At 46.5% G+C, this 19,105-nt stretch overlaps 1 protein-coding gene across 1 annotated transcript in view; it reads left to right on the top strand.

Moving 5' to 3' along the window:
• Nucleotides 1–19,105, top strand: part of LOC147639251 (phospholipase D gamma 3-like) — an 83,734-nt gene that overhangs the window by 39,931 nt on the left and 24,698 nt on the right. Inside the window, exon 7 of the mRNA XM_086788945.1 lies at nucleotides 4,011–4,159. Coding sequence (XP_086645071.1) covers nucleotides 4,011–4,159 — 149 coding nt within the window. The remainder of the gene's footprint in view (nucleotides 1–4,010; nucleotides 4,160–19,105) is intronic.

Below are 19,105 nucleotides of genomic sequence, written 5' to 3'. Positions count from 1 at the left end.
AGATTCCACCGTGGATTGAGTCCCAAGCCAAGTCCTAGGGTTTTTGGCCTCCCACAACACTCTCAAGAGAGCTCAAGAGTAACAATACAATCTGAATAGGCTCACCCCACTTAATAGCCATAAGTCCACTTATAAGTAGCCGTCAACTTAATAATAGCTTATAACTTATGGGATCCTCTATTAAACCCTTAGTCCATGTTATTCTAGCATGCTACACCAATCCTCAAGGTCCACTAACCCAAGATTAGGCTTGCTAATGATGTGGTTAGCAAGTACGTAACAATGACCAAGATAACGTGTAACCAATACATTTAGGGTGGTAGGAGGAGATGTAGGCGTCATATTAAGATTTTGAATTTAGTAAAGCACCTCAACCAAGGGTGCTCTACAGGTCTAGGGTATTTGAAGTGCCATGTTATTAGTGCTAGGTGATCACTTTTTAGGGTTAGGGTTTACACCCTTATAAGTTTGTACTTTTGTTCATTTTATTCATTCAACCTCTCACTTTTATTGCCTCAAAGTTGAGTTGCTCTCTCTACTCTCTTGCATGACTTAGATCCTCTCTTCAATTGGAAGCGGTAATGTTGGTAGTTTGCTCACACAAACCAAGAAGGTAGCTACAAAAAGGGCAAGTGCAAGAACTGTGGTAAGATGGATCATTATGAAAAAGAATGCGGGAAGAAGGCTGATATGCAGCCAAGACATGGTGGTGGCCATTGTACAAGAGGTGTTTTAAAGCAGTGAGATTATCAATAGGAAAGATGAATACTCAGAAACCAGTTCAAGAAGGCAATCATGCTGGGCAGCCAAACGCTTAGCATGAGTCCAATCTAGAGCTTGCACAGGTGGCCCTTTTTTTTTCTCCAAAGAAAGAAAGAAAGATCCTTCTATTAGTTATAAAGAAAAAACCAGCTGTTTGGCTGAATACAACACCGCTAAAGAGCAGTCCAAATATACATATGAGATAAGAAAAGGGGGGCTCCCTCCTCGGCTGGCTGCTCTATTAGAGGGAGGCTACGTCTGGAGGCCAAGGAAAAAGCTGCACTCACGGCCTGTAGTGCCAAGAAACTCCTCCGTATTCCCTTGATAGGAAGGGTCTGGGGGTCCAGGCACGGAAGAAAGCTTCATGTTGCTGCTGCATGCGCTCCAAATCACCGGTCAAGCACTCAAAACGGCTTCGAAGGATCTGTACAAGGTCCACTCAGATGGAATGGATGACCTCAACTTGCATCGATGGCCTTGCTTCACCGGGCTCGCCAAATGTGCCAAGCTGCAATGCTAGTGGTGATCTCCCATCGCAAGCTAGTGTGCGAATGTGGAGTTGAGGGCTGTATCGGAACTGCCGCTATAGTCGTCACAAAGATGCACGTGTTGGTGAGACTCAATGGAACGCCTCGTCCATCATCCTCATAAAGTAGGGCCTTGCCTGCCTCTGTAAACCCAAACTACAACCCCCCTTGTGACGGTGCGGGCGGTGCTTGAATTGAAGGTAAATAGGCGGGAGGATGTACTGCCATACCTACTGTGCCTGGGGGAAATCCCACAGGCAATGTCTGTGGTTCTCCATAGGGCTGCCTTGTAGTGGCGGCAACAGCTTTCTGGTCTGCCAATGATCACCAGCCATGTGTTCACAACTAAGCTCTGATGGGCTAAGCACTAGAGAAAGGAGATCTTCGGGGGACGGAAGCTGCTCCAGAGTCAGAGTCTGCCAAAAATCCTCAATGAAAGTAGCCGGGACTCCCTGGGCATGCCAGTGCTGTTGCGCTGCCGGGGTGCCATCTGTGGTCTGGAGGAGAATCTGATGCCCAAGCCGGGAAGAGTAATCAAAGAATGGAGTGGCCGCCTTGGGATCCTGAATCGATGGGTCTCCCCACTGCCACTCTCCGGGATCCCACTGTACATGAGCCAATGCGCTATTTTCCCAAAGCCATAAGTGCCAGGATGCGATGCCTTTGACCTCAAGAGGGGGGGGGATCTGTGCCCCACTTCCAGGGGAGGGCATCATGGGCCACTGGGATGCTGTTAGGAGGATGCCCGGGTCCGACCTCATGAATGCTGATGAGGTGGCCATGTGAATAACCAAAAACCACCAGGAGAACTCTGGTGCAGGTGGAAGAGGCCATCCATGGGATGTTCGGGGGATCCTTGCGAGAGAAGCCAATTCGCACAGCTGTGCCGTGAGGGATCCATCTGAGGTTGCCAAGTTGGGCTGGTAGTGCTACTAACCTAGAAGCCACACGACTTGTGCCAGTTGATCCCTGCTCCTGAAGCCAGGCAGAACTACTCAACGGCTGCTGCAAAGCCACAGAGTTTCCTACCGACCCCAGGTAGGCAGCGGTGTCATTTGCAAACTTTGCATCCAGCAACTCCTCCATAGTGCGAATGGCAAGCGCAACCCCTGGAGTCCTGTATCCTGCTCTCAAAGAAAGGAGCTTGTTTCCTCAGGCACGAAAAAGATGAGGAATGGAGCAAGTGGGCAGCTCTGGCACACTGAGTGGGAAATGGCAAAGTGCTCTCCTCGCCCGCCCTGGAGAAGGACCTGGCTGTGGGTTCCCGTGTAGGGCTGCAACTCCCCGAATCCAGGCAGGCGAGAGTCCAAATCAGTAGTCCCCTCCAGAGAGTTGGCAGGTGAAAGCCATATGATTTCTCGTCATCAAGTACACATTTTGAATGAGCATATTAAGAGGGATTGAAACCTGAAGCCAGATTGAAATTCTAGAGGGCACTTTGAGGTCCAAAAAAAATTAAAGAGTTGAGATTTAAGGTCAAAAATTTGGATACGAGTAAGAAATTAATATTCAGAATGGGCTTTTAGTGGAGACAAAATTGTGATCAGATTTCGGATCTTTACAAACTCCAGGGATCTTCCAGCGACCTTCCATTGCCATATGAGCATTCATGACAATGAATTCTGGCTAAAGATGCTGGAATTATAGTTTCTTTCGGATAACCATTCTCTTTTTAACTAGAAGCTACATGGTTTTGAAGGAAGAGGAATGGCACCGTCTAGGAAGTGTAGTTCTGGTACCACCTGTAGCAAGAACAGATGAAAAAAAAGGGGATGGTGTAGAGAATGGGCGTGGGGAAATTTTGCCTTTCAAGAAAGTGCAGAAAGTGTGGCAACTCATTTTTTGGGGGAAAAGTTGACCCCCTCCAATTTCCAACCATCACAGTCCTCGTTCATGACTGAGCTTGGCAAGATAACAGTGCACATTTTGACAGACACGGGTTGAGAGGTGAGCACAGGGGATCATGGCAGCTCAGCAGTCACAGAATGTTAATGATGGTGGTGATGGGCGAGTGTAGGAGATGTCAATTTTGGGAATTCTCGCAGGCTGATTCGATGGTTGAGATTACTCCCCTGCCAACCCATGACTCTGACAGAAAAAGAGTAGGGAAGATAGAAAGAGAAAGAAAGTTAAATTAAACGTCTTCAAAAGACCCACTGGGTCTATGAGACCAAGAGTGATACAATAATGTCCATGTAATCTCTTCATGGTACAAAAGAAAACAAAAACTAGAGAGCATGAGGAAAATGGGAGAGTAAAAAGAGACTTGTGAGTAGGGTAGAACTGAAATTTATAGGAGAACAAAGTAAGAGTACGCTGGCAACCCCTATTCATAAAAATTGAGGGCTTGCCTTAGACCCATGGGATTAATTTATGTTTTTGTAAACATGGTAATGCAGCAAGCTTCACAGATTTTTTCAGAAGAATGTCACGAGTGTGTTAGAAATGGTCATAATTGTTTTGATTTTTTTTTTCTTTTTATTGTAAGGATTTGATATCTTTGTTTGTTGTATCAAGTAAAGTATGAACAAACTATTTTGATTGTGATTGAGATTGTTTGTAAGAATTGCAAGCTTTCTGCTAGGATGCAATTAAGCTGGGTAAATTACTGGACAGTCTAATGCTACTCGAGCAGGTGTAAATCACCTTGTTGAAAAGCTCTCTGCTAGGATGAAATAAAGCTAGGCAAACTACTGAAAGTGTCTAATGCTACTTGAGCAGGTGCAAATCATCTTGTTCCTATTGAACTGGCTTTGAAGATTATAAGCAAGATCAAGGCCCGACAACCCTTTGCTGTTTATGTAGTCATACCAATGTGGCCTGAAGGTGATCCCAACACCCGTGCTGTCCAAGAAATCCTGTTTTTCCAGGTACAAGATCATGCCATTACAGTGTGTCACTAGTTGAACCGTAAAAGGACATTTGGTTTTGTATGTAATTAAATGGCAGGCATTTTTTTTTCCAGAAAGAGACTTCTATTAAGTATGAGAAAAACATACAACAATCACAGCTATAAGCCGGAAGAGAATAGAATCACCCCAATATGTAAGGTGATTTCAACCACTGAGGAGCATCATGATGCCATGTAAGACCTGTGGTACTAGAGGAAAAGAAGATGCCATGGTCCCATTCCCGCATAAATATCACACGCTTCGCTTGTGCAGAACAAGAGGGCCCCTGAATGCGAGCCCAAGTAGCCATAAGAGTGTGGATGATATCACCCCATATAGTACTAATGCACTGAGACCCAAAAATATGGACACCCTCAATAGCCTCCGTGCATCTAGCTCTCCAGATCTGCCATGCTGTAATACTGGCAATAATCTCCCAACTGGTGTCAATCCTCTGTCTAGGGGGTGTATAATCAGAGTGAGGAACATCCTGCAATAAACCATGCTGGGCAATACCTCTACGAATGAAAAAAACAGAATCTGTACCACTGCCCTCATAAAAAATTTGCGGACCGGATTGGGAGAGCCAAGCAACTGCCCCCCAAGTCACATGCATGGCTCGACCACTAAATTGGCCCATAAATTGGGCTACAGGACCCCAAATCTGTTGTGCAATGCTGCACCCCCATAGACAATGTTGTACGGACTCAGAATCTGCCGCACATCTAGGACAGGAAGGTGCTACACCGAAAACTGATCTCCACTGATTGGTGGGGAGACCACCATGTAAGAATAACCAAAAGAAATGAGAGATCTGGCTCCTTCTATATGAGTGCCAAAGTCTATGCCAATATCTGCGCTGTATCACCGGAGAAATATCATAGCTCTCCCAATGAGGCCTGAGAGTAGGGATCCTATGCATCTGTCGAGTGAGGAGAAGCCTGGCATTCCGAACAGTGAAACTGAAAAAAGGAAGGCTTTTCAAAGGATCGAAGGCATCAATCCACTCCCACTCTCCAGGATCCCACTGAAGATATCTGATAGGACTGCCACCATATAGCCACAAACACCAAGAGCCATGAGTCACTATCTGAGGAGAAGGGTCAATGAACCAGTGCTTCCCCGAGCGACCAACAATCCTCACTGGACTAAGCCTAGTGTTTGGTATGATCTCCTCCATACTACATCTCCTCAATCTCCCACCAGGCATGATAGAATACATGAGGAAATCTGTATCCTCCTGGCCTGGCAGAGCAATGACCTGCAGAGGTATGCCTATCCTTGAAAAAACTCCCAGCCAACTTGGATGATAGTCTCCATGAAAGGTCCCAGAAAGCCACTCATGCGGAATAGCCGCATCAATCTGATCAATACGAATGCGAGAGCCCCTAAGATGCTGAGTGGATGCAACTCTCCGATCCTCCGGAAGACTCTTAAAGGTCTTCCAAGCAAGAACTGTGTATGCGCTCCTCTCCCATCCTGACCATTGTATATAACGAGATGCACCAAGTAGCCGACCAGCCTCATCCCTAATGAACTCGTTCCACATAATAGGTTGTCAGTTAGCCTCCTCCAAAGACCTAGGAAGCCTTTGTCGCAAAAAATATCTCATGCTTCTCCATGCTCTGACGATGGCTGCAATAAGAGGGGAAGATGGTGCCCTAATATCAGCCTCTGTGAACAAAAGACGTGTGTTGGGCATCCAGTCTCTCCCGACCCTAGGTGTACATCTGGAAATCTGAGACAAGAAAAAATCCTTCCAAGGCTCAGCGCTTGGTAGGAAACCTCTGACCACAAGTTTGCAAAGCAATGCCCTGCATTGAACATCCGGATCGATAATATTTAAGCCCCCCTCTCTTTTGAGCTGAATAACTGTGAGCCAAGCAACCCTGGCACGAGTGTCTGAGGTGCCATCCAAGCCCGACCAGAGAAAATTGCGGATCAATCTCTGCAATTGGCCAATGCACGCACGAGAGAAGTACCAACAAGAGGCAATAAACCAAGCTGAGGCAAGCAAAACCAGATTAGCCACCAAAGCTCTGGAGGCTAAATCTAATCTCCTGGAGCTCCAATGGAGGAGCTTCTTCCGGATACTCATAAGTACCGGAGCAAACTGCTGTGCAGGAGAAATATCAATCCCAACTTGGCATCCCAAATATCTAGCAGTACATCCTCTGTTGATCCAAGTAAAACCAAGCTCTGCACCCCAATCAACTATCGGTGAATCACTAACCCAAAAACCAACAGATTTGTGCCAATTAATGAGTGCCCCTGCTGCCAAACAGAACTCCTCTAGTGCTACCCAGAAGGAGCATAAGCATATATGTGAAGCCTCCAAAAACAGGGCTGTGTCATCAGCTAACTCAGAGTCAACCAACTCCTCATGACTACGAAGAGGCAACCTCAATCGTGAAATACCAGCAGTGCATGGTCTCTGCTACTATGATATATAATAAAGGGGCTAATGGGCAGCCTTGTCGTACTGAGCGAGAAATCTGAAACCGCTCCCTCTATCACCGCAAGCAAGAACTTTACTGTGGGCATCACGATACATGCATGAAACTCCCTTGATCCATCTCTGAGAGAAGTCCATATGACTAAGAGTACCCTCAAGAAAGTCCCAATCCACTCTATCAAAGGCCTTCTCAAAATCCAAGAGCAGAATGGCTAAGGGCTGATTGCTCACTTTAGCCCATTCGACGGCCTCCCAAAACGAGAAAATGTTATCAAAGATGCTCCTACCGTGTAAGAATCCATTCTGGGTATCATGAATAACATCCTGCAAAATTGGCTGCAATCTGATGCTCACTGCCTTAGCAAGAATCTTATAGGCAGTCCCAAGTAAGGTGATAGGTCTCCACTGGCCAATCAATGTCTTATCCCCGCTCTTAGGAATAAGATAAATAAGCCCCTCAGTGAGAGAAGAAGGCATAGAACCTATGTCCCACATCTCCTGCAAAGCCGATGTTATCTCAGCCCCAATCTCATCCCAAAAAGTAGTGAAGAAAAAGGGGAGAGGCCATCCTCCCCTGGACACTTACCATGAGGTAAGGCATGAAGAGCATGACTGAACTCCTGCATAGAAAAAGGGGCATCTAGAGCGGCGCACATCTCCTCGGTGATCAAATGTGGCAATGCATTCCAAACCTTCCTCTGGAGATCAGAATACGGCTCAGCACTAAGAAGCTGGCAGTAGAAATCGGTGGCAATCTGTCTAACCATGAGAGGATCTGAGTGAAGAGTGCCATGTGAATCCTACAACTCTCTGACACTATCTCTGGCATGAGATGGGCCGTGAGAAGCAAAGAAATGTTTGTTACATCTGCCACCCATCTGTGTCCAAAAGGTTTCGTGGGCATGGAAACGGTACTCCGCACGCTGCTCAAGAGAGTGATGAAGTTCTGCTCTAATATTACATAAAGAATCTGCAACCCATTGAGCATGAGGATGTTTCTCGTGCTCTTTCTGCAAGGCAGCCAATCTACGTCTAATAGCCCTTTCTAAGTCCAAGCCCTCTTGCCTCTTAGACAGGGCACATGTGTGATAAAAGTCACTAATGTCACAGAGAGCAGAGGAGGCGAGGCTTTGAGAGGCCTGTAAGAAGTCATGAGATCTCCAATTATCAAGCATACGACATGATAGTTTTGCATCTGAAAACAAATGATCAGGGATGCGTACATGGGGTGCTGATCCATGGCAATTCGGATATCTAATACATAAAACCACTAGGCAATGATCCGATTTGGAGGTGCCTGTAGCAATCAAAGTATGTCCACCTCTGTCAAGCACCCAATCATCCACATAAAATCTGTCTAACTGTGCATAGATACATCCTACATCTCTTCTCCTGTTAGACCATGAATAAAGAAGAGTGGATGGACTCCTCAACATGTCATCCTCATGCCAACAATCTCTACCATGAATGGAGAGTATAAACCTCTCCCAAGACGCTCTTTCAAAAGGATGCACCAAGCTCTCATGTCCACCTCTTTTATCCGTTGGCATCTCAACATGTTAAAATCCCCACCAATAATCCAATGGTCGGCAAGAGGCATCAATGTAGTGAGAGATTTCCAAAAAGCAATCCTCTCACCTCTATGGTTAGAATCATAGAGGATGAGAATACCAATGCGTGTAGTACCTTGCATAAGAAGGATCCATTGCGCTCTCGTAGGCAAAATGACACCATGTCCAATGATGCAAGGCAAGATCAAAGCTGAAACAAAGATACGAACACCACCCTTGGTACCAACAGCCGGTGACCAAAAGGTGTGTCCTGAGAGAAGCTTGCCTGATCTCCCACACTGACTAGCATCCAGTTTATGCTCTTGCAAGAGCAATATATCCATAGGTCCACTTGTGACTGCACAATGAAGCTGGGTTTTTACAATTTGTTTTCGTCGACGCGGAAAAAAACCCCCAAGACCCTGAATGTTCCAAGAGACAATTCTCATAAAGACTCAGAGTAGGAACGACCAGATCTCGTGGTCGACGAAGGACCCCCTTTAGAGGCGGAAGTACGTCTCGCATAGGTAAGGGAGGAAAAATCTGACGATGTAAACCTTACCTCTCTCTCCCAATCTGGGGAAAAGCCAGGGCTAGTCCTCAGAACTGGAGAGGTACCATGACAATGCGAATGTGCAAGATCATCCTGAAGGGTGCAATCATCCTGTAACTGTAATGCAGCATCCTCCTGTGAGGGATCCAGATCATGTGCCTGTAGGGCCTCATCCTCCAAAAAAGGATCAACATCCTGTGAGGCAAGAGCTGCATAGGGGTTAGGGTGCTCCATAGGGAGTGTGGGTGAAGGGGCAGGTACGGGGTCCGAGGCATAGTTACCACGGAACGTCGTTCCGCCTTCCTGGAACGTCGGAACGCCGTTCCGGGCGAAGGCACGTTCCCGGAACGTCCCAAAACGTTATGATTTTTTTTTTATTTTTATTTTTTTTAAAAAGTTTTGCAGAAATGTATGTTCATGTCTTGGGGGAGCAAATATTATGAAGCATATTTGGCTATCCGTATACAAAAAGTTACATTTTTTTGTGTCATATGTTGACATGTCATATGATGTGGCGTTCCGCGACGTTCCCGATCCGCTCCCGTTCCCGTTCTAGCATCCGACGTTCCTGGAACGTTCCCGTTCCGCGGTAACTATGGTCCGAGGGTGCCTACCATCCCTAACCACAACCCAACGGTGTGTGGTCTGTTGTGGCAAAGGAGCAGCTGGAGTCTCGGCATCTACAGAAGGCCTTTGATGGGCAGGACCACGCCGCCTCCTAGCATGGCCCCTCGATTTGGGACAATCTCTAGCAATGTGACCCTCTCGACGACAAATCCGACACTGGTCAGATCTGCTTGCAATCTCCATCCTCTAGCGGAAATGAGATCCGTCGGGTCTCTGAAGCATAACATGATCATCAGTAATCGATGGATCAGGAACAAGCACAAGGACTCGGGGTACACCATCAAGAGTGGCGGTAACGGCCGCGGAAGCTGAGGCGGGAGAGCTCGGGAGGATTGGTACCTCTAGAACTTGGCCAAAGGATTCCCCTATGGAAGCTAAAAGCTTCCAATAGGACCGAGGAAGAGCAGGGAACCGTAATAAGACCGGGGTAAGGCGCTGATCCTCCACCACTGGATCAAAGCCCACCTGGTACTGAAAGAAGAAAATCTTCCTAGGACCAAGAGGAAAGGGGTTGCTAGCCAAAGCCTGAGAATTAGCTTCTGAAGAATGAAAGTCCACCTGGAAGAAGCCTCGACCAAGTACACGAGTATCCTGAAAGTGCACAATTAACTCCGAAGGGAGAGCTGCTAGAAGCCATTCGCGGGCCTGTGAACGAGAAGGGTGGCAACCATAAACTCTCGCAACAAGGGTAGTCTGGACCTCAAGGTCAATGTCGTGCTGAAGAGAGGTGAGCTCGTCTTGTGAAATATTGATGATTCTCCCGGCCAATGGGGGTGACGAAAGATTGGCTGTGTGGCAGAAGAAGCCATAAAGCCAATCAAAAAAATGGGCGGCCGACTTGAATCCATGTAAAATTGCTGCTGATAGAGAGGCGGGTGCAGAAGAGGGGGGCAAAGGCAGGAGCAGAAGGGCAGGAGCAGCTGGGGTAGCAAAGGCAGTGGGGCAGGCGGGGAATGCAGAGGGGGAGGCGGGGACAGCAGAAGGGCTGGCGGGGGTTGAAGAAATGCAGGCGAAGACAGCAGAGGGCAGGCAGGGGGCTGCAGAAGGGCTGGCGGGAGCAGCGGGAGGGGCAGGCGAGGCGCTGCAGAGGGGCAGGCGAGGGTAGCAGAGGGCAGGCGGGGGCAGCAGAGGGGCAGGTGGGGGCAGGAAAATCAGCAGTGCAAGCTCACCCGTCAGTTCAGCGACTCCTATCCATTCACTATTGCAATGGCAGACAATTTCAACATCTGTCGACTAGTTTTGACTACAGAGGAGGTTGCATTTGTAAAAGCGTGACGTATGCTACTTTCTTTATTTGTTATGCTGTTAATGTTATTTCTTTGAGCAATTGGAATTCAGCTTATGAGCAGAAGCTTTGATTTGAAACACGGGAAGGAGCATCAAGCTGGAGCTCCCCCCCCAACACGCCCCCCCCCCCCCCTCCCCCGCACACCCCACCCCACCCCACCCCCCTCTGCTGCCCTTGCCTCCTTTGGTGCTGCCCCTGCCTTCCACTGCTGCCCCCGCCTTCCGTTGCTACCCCCGCCTTCCTCTGCTACCCCCGCCTCCTCTTGCTGCCCGCCTCCTAGACCTGACGTCCGTCTCCCTCCTCCGTTGCGCCCCTTTGTGCTAGCCTCTGCTCCTTCGCCTTGTCCACCGCCCCTCCTCCCCTTCTGAGCCATCTCCCGCCGCTTCCCTCCGCCCTTGTTTTCTCCTTCTGTTGTCCCCCTCTCTCCTGTGTCTGCTTAGCACAGGGACTGCTCTTGGGTTACTTTTCCTTTCCGCAAGAGTCAATCTGTGTGGATCTTTCCCATACACGAGGACTCTATTGCAGCCGCTTTGTCATCCCCTACCAAGACCGCCGCCTCTTGTCGTCTTTCAAACGTGGACCTCCAGCTTTTGGCTTCTACTGTTGCCTCCTTTGCTGCCTCTTCCTGTGACTTGGTTGAACACAATGCTAATCAATACACCTAAATACACTAAGATTTGATGGACACTTGCTCAAATACAAAAAGTAATTTGCTGAATTGACAAGAGAGGCCGACCCTCCCTCAAATAAAGTATATCGATCTTGGGAGAATCAAGTACATAGTGTCATGGGCATTTCTAACCAGATTTCCATACCAATGCATATGAATACAGTATTGCAAACAAGTGGTTGTCAATGTAAACTTGCAACTCACACTACCCTCTCAAGTGTCCATGTTCCCTACCATCTGATCTCTATTGTTCCACCAACACATGGTAGCAACAATCTGCAAGAGAGCACGTAGGACAAGAGAACACTACACAGGGTATGTGATCTTGTAATCCAGTTCCTCCCTCTTGTTACTTGATTTAAGCATTAAAGCTTACCAATTGCAAGTAGAGTTGATGACAGCGGAAGTATTCTTGATGGAAGTCCTTGGAGTGATGAGATCTTTGATTTGTCGCATTTGTTTGCGACAAAAGTCTTCAAGAGGATGAAGGGAACCTTGGGAAAGCTTCCCCTATGGTTCAACTTGAAAAAGGAGGGCTGAAATCAGGGTTTTCAGCAAAAAGACCAGAAATTACAGCAATAAAGAGAGCTGTTTTACTGAATTTCAGTCATTGGGAGTGTGTAAGAGAGTGATTAGCACCCGGAAACACTCTTGGAAGCTTGAGAAACACCTTAGCAAGCTTGGAAATGGAGTTGGGAAGGAAAAAAAGTGCAGAAAATGCAGCCCAACAGCCCTCATGAAGGAGGCGCCAGTGTAGGTGGCAGGCAGGTGCTTTGTGGAGCAAGCTAGAGTGTACACATGGTTGGTTACTCCCTTTGTACAAAGGGGATAAGGTCTGGGCGGTGGACATTGGGTTATGTCCATCTCGAGACATCAATGTGTGTGAACATCGGACTGGTCATAATTTATAAGTGAGTTTTGGTCGCCCAAAACTTAATGAAGTGTGTACACACTCACTTATAAATTTGTGCTAACTCCTAAGGCTAGGTTTATGACCAATACTTACCACCTGTCACATGCCACATAACCATGTCAGCAGACAGTTTCACACGCACGGTTCGCGGGCGGGCGTTCCCTTATCCGGAACTACACATTGGTCAAGTAAGCATGAAAACAACATGCAATTTCAATTGCAAGCAAGCACATAAAGATGCTATGCAATGCAGCATTGGTATGGACAATCCCCGTTCATGAAACTATACCAAAATAGACGTGCTCTAGGCAAGTACACAAAGTACCAGACCCTATGGAACACCAATCCACCAGGCATTTCCAGGCATGTACACAGAGACACAAGTTCCAACGGAAAGCCAAGTCCACAGTATCACATGAGTGGCATCAATCCCTGGCATAAACAATTACCATGGACATCAGTCCAATGTACATACATATGAGAAAGCACGGGTGGACCACTTGGGTGACCAAATGGTGACATCCCCCCCGGCTTCTAGACAGTTGTCCACAATTGAAAAGCATCCAAATATGTCTGAAGCACATTCGGGCAATCTTTGAAGAACTCTTTATCTACCCATTTAGCACAATGGGAAGATAGTTCTTAAACTTCACAAGGTAACGCGTGACAACTTTGCCTGTAGCAAGCTTTCATTCCTTGTGATACACAATCTGCTCTGGCTGCAAGATCTCCTTAAGTTCATCCACTTCTGGTGGATCCTCAATGACCGTTTCACTGGGCTCCGGCATACTTGCAAAGGAGACTCACATGAAAAGCAATGTGTATGTGCCAATGACTAGGTAATGCCAATCTGAAAGCCACTTCATTGATCTTCTCGATCACTCGAAAAGGCCCATAGTACCTTGTTGCAAAAGCTTAGGATATGCACCCTCTTTGTCAGGCCTCTTTGCAAGTCTTGGTTTCTCAAATTTTAGCAATACCCAATCATTCTCTTTAACATCCAATTGCCTTCTATGCTTGTCGGCAGCCTTTTTATGCTGGTCTCATGACCTTGCAATGGCTGTCCGCACCTGAGCAAAAGCAATATCCAAGTCTCTTACATACTCATTAGTTGCAAATATCTCATCCTTTGTGCGAAGGATGGGTGGCAAAACCACCTTATGAAACCGGCCTCTGGTAGAAACCAAAGTGCGGTAGACTAGCAGACACTCTTCCAATTGTAGTCCAAATAAATAACAAATTAACAGGAGCTAGAATGCCCCAGAACACTGAAAGGAAATCGACACCTGTTGGCCCCAAAGCTTGGCGCCCCTTTCGGTATTTCTTTATTCAAATTCAATGAAATGTATAACTGAGTACATCAAAGCCAATCCAGGAGAGTAAACCTGCATGTCCAATCTGGCAGCCCTCAAGACCTCTTAGCACAGAGGATTCACACACAGATGTGTGTCCCACAAAAGCAACACACTGTGCTTCCCTCTAATCAACCAAGACAATTCAACAGGGCAGCCTTGAGCACACATCTGGCTGTTCCATGAACATGGTTTCAAACTCAGTTCAAATACACATCCATTGTCCAATCTCTGTTTCCACCCTTCAAACTGCCATACCCCTCCTCTCACAAGAGGCTAGATGAAACAACTCTGCAGGCAGCAGACATAAGCTAGTGGAAAGAAAGAAAGATTGATATGTTCAGAGCTTACCAATTTTAATGCGTGGTTCTGCACCAGAGGGACTGACCGTACCAGTCTGTACTTGCAACAGGCTGTCTGTACTTTTCTCCCTGCAGCCGCTTGACTGATGCACCGACTGTACTCTGATAAAGCGCCGCGTGCAGCTGAAGATGCGCCGCTTACAACTATTCAGGATTGTACCCGCCGGTACCTGTCCGTATAGGTCTGTAGTACCCGACTGTACCAGCTCGTACAGTTTTGCGCCTGCAGCTGCTGCCTGTGTCAATTGTCGTACAGCAGCCGCCGCCTGTACCAACAGTACGGAATTGTACCTGCTGTCCGTACCCTGCCAGCGCCGCCTGAACCAGCCGCCAATAGGCCTGCAGCCGCCTGCTCTGTACGGCCTGCAACCACCTGCTTTGTACGGCCTGTAGCCACGTGGTCTGTACGGCCAGGTTCTGTACGGCCTGTATTCTAAACGGCCTGTATTCTGTACGGCCTGCTCTCCACGCAGCAAAAACCAGCAAAAATACCCTCTATGCAGCTAGCTTCCACGACTCCTCCAAAAGCAAGAGAGAGAGAGAGAAGAGAGAGGCGTGTATCTCCCAAAGTGGAGTTGCCCCTTTTCCCAAAAATATCCTAGTGGCCCCTTTCTAAAATTTATCAAACTTACTAAGGGTCACTTATGCCTAGGGGCCACCCAAGGTTAAAACATTAAAAATATTAAAGTCCTTGGTCCCCCTTCACACTTGAGGATGTCCACATATAATACTATTTGTCCGGGCACCCAAATATGAATCATTAAATATTTATCTTGCTCACCAACGACCATGCCCACACTTGTGCTGTTCCACTTTCACAGGGTCATGACATACCCCCCTCTTGAAAAAGGGCAAGCGCAATCTGGTGATACAGCAAAATATCCAAAGTGAAATGTACAATATGGCAAGATCAGCGTCCCAATCTCTCTAAGCCATGCATATGTAACAACATTCACTGCAAACCAATGGTGTAGGAGTAGTCCAAGTTGTATACCACTGTGAACCATACACAACCACAACATCCAATGTGACTAGTACACATATATCATAGAAGTCCCATAAACAGATGTAGTGTCAGCCATCAGTACCTTCGGGTGAGACAAAAGCTGCACCAAGCGACACCTAGATGTCATCTGAGCCTGTTTGTATCAAGGGAGTGGAGGTGCTACCCCCCTCTTGAGCATCAGGCAATGCTTCAGACCCATGCTCTGCTGAACCTGAATGAGCCGTAACAAGAGTCGGCTCCAACTCAAAAGGCATTGAGATAAAGCTGCAAAACATGAGGTGAATCTGTTAAGTCACCTTCCTCCATCCACTTCGCATCCATCGGTGAATAGTTCTTGAACTTCACAAGATAACGACGGGAAACTTAACCTCGTACCTTTCTTTCCTTATGTGCGAGTATCTGCTCTGGAATAAGAACCTCATCAAGTTCCTCAATTTTTGGCTGAGCCTCATCTGATACATCATCAGGCACATCCCAACGGAAAGGTCTAAGTAGACTCACATGAAATGCATTGTGAATCTTCCAGTGATCTGGTCGCTTCAAGCGATAGGCCACCTCACCAATCTTTTCCAATACCTGAAAAGATCCATAATAGCGCATGCTCAACTTAGGGAATAAGCGCTCTTTACCCTTCATCTTCTTGAGCCTAGCTTTTTCAAATCGCAAAAGAACCCAATCACCCAATGCAAACTCTAATGCACGTTTGTGACGGTCTGCTGCTTTCTTTTGCTTTTGCTGAGTTTTATGGAGTGCCAACTTAACTCTCCGATAAGCTTCATCCATATTCTCCACATACTGATCAGCCTCAAAGATCTTATCCTTTGTGTGCAAAATGGGTGGTACCTTCTTCCCTCCTTCCACAATCTCAAAAGGCGCCTTGCCCGTCGAGGTATGGACAGTGTTGTTATAAGCAAACTCCACCAAAGGAAGATACTTTTCCCATTGTTGCTTGTACTCTGACACATAACACTTAAGAAGATCTAACACTGTAGAATTAGCCTCTTCCGATTGACCATCTGTTTGTGGATGAAATGAAGATGAAAACTTGAGAGTTGTACCCATGTTGTCAAACAACCCTCTCCAGAATAAACTCGTCATCCGTGGATCACGGTCACTAATGATAGACGAAGGCAAGCCATGATACTTGAAGATGTTCGCGATGAACAACTTCACCATATGATCAACTTTGATCGTTTTACGCACGGGAATGAAATGAGCCTGCTTACTGAACCTGCATATGATAGTCCAAATGCCATCATTCCCCGTTTGTGTACGTGGAAGATCAAATATAAAATCCATGGCAATGCTCTCCCATGGTCTATCTGGAATAGGTAAAGGCTGAAGTAACCCTGGTGTCTTTTGACGGTCAAACTTCACCTTCTGACATACGATGCATTGCCTAACAAAAGCATCAACATCTCTTCTCAAGGTTGGCCAATAAAAGAAAGTCTCAACTGCTTTTACCGTGGCGTCAATACCTCGATGGCGTGCATACGGTGGAGCATGACTTTTAATCATAACCTTGAGTCGCAATTGCCTGGTAACACACAGTCTACCATGCATCAACAAAAACCCATCTCTGAGAGTATAATGATCATGCCGCTGACCCTCAGACATCTGATCATAGAACCTTCCAAAATCCTCATCATGGGCATAGTGCTCTTTCATCTCATCAAGCTCATGATGATAAGCAAGTGAAACTGCTGAGACCTGTGGCTTGCGTGACAAAGCATCTGCCACAACATTCTTTTTGCCTTCCACATGCACAATCTGGAAGTGGAACATAGACAAAAAATTGGCCCATCGCATATGCTTCTCAGAAAGTTTAGTTTGCGTGAGAAAATAACGCAAGGTTTGATGATCTGTCTGCACAGTGAAATCAGCCCCAAGCAAATAGTGTTTTCATGTAGAAAGAGCATGAATTACAGCCAACATCTCTTTCTTATAAACCTGTAAATGCTTCTCGGCATTCTGCAATATTCGACTCTCATAGGCTATCACATGTCCTTCCTGCATGAGAACTGCCCCAATGCTGTTTCCACATGCATCACACTGGACAACAAAAGCCTTTCGGAGATCCGGTAATATCAATACTGGATCCGAAGTAAGCTTTTCTTTAAGCTTTTTAAAGGCTGTAATTTCCTGATCAGCCCATCTAAACGGAGTTGCCTTCTTTGTTAAGGCATGAAGGGGTGAAGCAATCTCAGCAAAATACCGTATGTACCGCGTGTAATAGGAACACGATCCCAAAAAGCTGCGTACATCATGCACGGTCCTCAAATCTGGCCAATTAAGAATTGCTTCCACCTTCGAAGGATCCATACGGACTCCATACTTAGACACAATATGCCCCAAGAAGTGTATCTCTTCCAAGAAGAACTCACTCTTCTTGCCATTAATGACCAGCCTATGCTTCCGGAGTTCTTCAAATACAATGGCCAAATGCTTCCCATGCTCCTCCTCAGTATGTGAATGCACAATCATATCATCAAAGAATGTGCCCACAAACGCTCTATGAGGCCGGAAAATCCTGTCCATCATTCTGTTAAATGTGGCAGGTGTATTTGTCAAACCAAAGGGCATAACCAAGAACTCATATAACCCAAAAGTGGTTCGAAATGCTGTCTTATGCACATCCTCGGATCTAATACGTATCTGATGATACCCGCTTTTCAAGTCTATCCGACTAAAGACTGTGGAGCCCTGTAAGCGGTCCAAAATGTCATCGATCCTCGGAATGGGGGATCGATTCTTGATGGTATTCTTGTTCAGCGCCCTGTAATCAATACACATGCGCCAAGAACCATCTTTCTTTTGCACTAAAAGCACAGGTGAGCAAAAGGGTGATGAGCTAGGCTGAATCAACCCTTTATTCAACAACTCCTGTACCTGACTCATAATTTCTTCTTGTTGGGCTGCACTAACACGGTACGGCGGTCTATTTGGTGGAGTACTCCCCGGGATTAGATCAATAGCATGATCTTCTGGTCTTTCCGGAGGAAGTTCTCCTGGCAATGACTCGAAAAAACAATCTTGGAACCCACATAAGAAATCAGTCCTGTCCTTATCTAACGTAGACAAATTAGATTTAGACTCATCATCTTTTGCATCCTTTACAAAAATCAAGTACGCGGAAAGATGCTTTTTCATTACTGGTGAAATTGCCGAAGCTGATACAATAGGAACAGATTTCCCTTTAAGCTTTACATCCAAAACATGTTCTTTCCCTCTATGAGTCAAAGTAATCTTCCTATTGTATGTATCCACCACCGCATGTACTCTATGGCACCATGGCATACCCAACAAAACATCACATCCATCAAGTGGCATGATGAAAAACTCTTCGCTGTCCACATAAAGCGTGAGCTTCCCAATAATAGGAGTGACGGGTTCTGCATACCCAGGACAAGCCATATTAGCCTCATACAAAGGCCCCATCTCCTCTGCACGAATCCCCAATCGGCCAGCCAAATCTGGTGAAATAAAGTTAGCTCTAGCACGTGTGTCAAAGAAAATCAAGGCATTTTGATCTCTCACTTTGCCCCATGCCCTGCACAACTCAGTCTCTTCACCACCTGGCTGTTCCCCAACAAGATCGGGAACTAACCCTGCAGAAGGTTTTGGTTTCTTAGACTTGGGCTCCCCTTTACTGTGAGAGTCCTTTTGGGACTTTCGCTTGGGACAATTAAAAGACATATGTCCCTCCTCTGTACAGTTCCGAGCATCCATCAAAGCCTGTCTCTCCTTAGGAGTTCTCTTGGGCATTGGTAACTTCTTATACCGCTTCTCTGTAGACCCTTTTGCATCACGCGAAGCATGCCCTGACTTTTCAGATTTCTTGCTTGAGCTTTTACTTCCTTTAAATCCAGATGAGACCCCAGTGAGTAACGCATTTGCTGTCATAGCATTCTCTATCATCTGTGACATATTTGTTACTCGAGTCTTTATGCAATAGTCACGCACTTCCTTGGGCAGCCCACAACAATACTTCTCCACTTGCTCAGACAAAGGCACTGCACGATAAGAAGTAACTGGGAGTAAAGCTTCCCAAAACTTCTTATTATAATCCTCAAGATTTTCACACTTTGATGCATCCAACTTGTGCCATGTTGTCGTTACATCCACCTCAAAAGTAGATGTGAGCCATAC

The sequence above is a fragment of the Cibotium barometz genome, chromosome 4, assembly GCF_041138505.1.
Source record: "Cibotium barometz isolate CiBa-2024 chromosome 4, ASM4113850v1, whole genome shotgun sequence".
NCBI lineage: Eukaryota > Viridiplantae > Streptophyta > Polypodiopsida > Cyatheales > Cibotiaceae > Cibotium > Cibotium barometz.
Note: the sequence above shows the minus strand (reverse complement) of the source record. Positions and strands in the feature narration are given on the sequence as shown.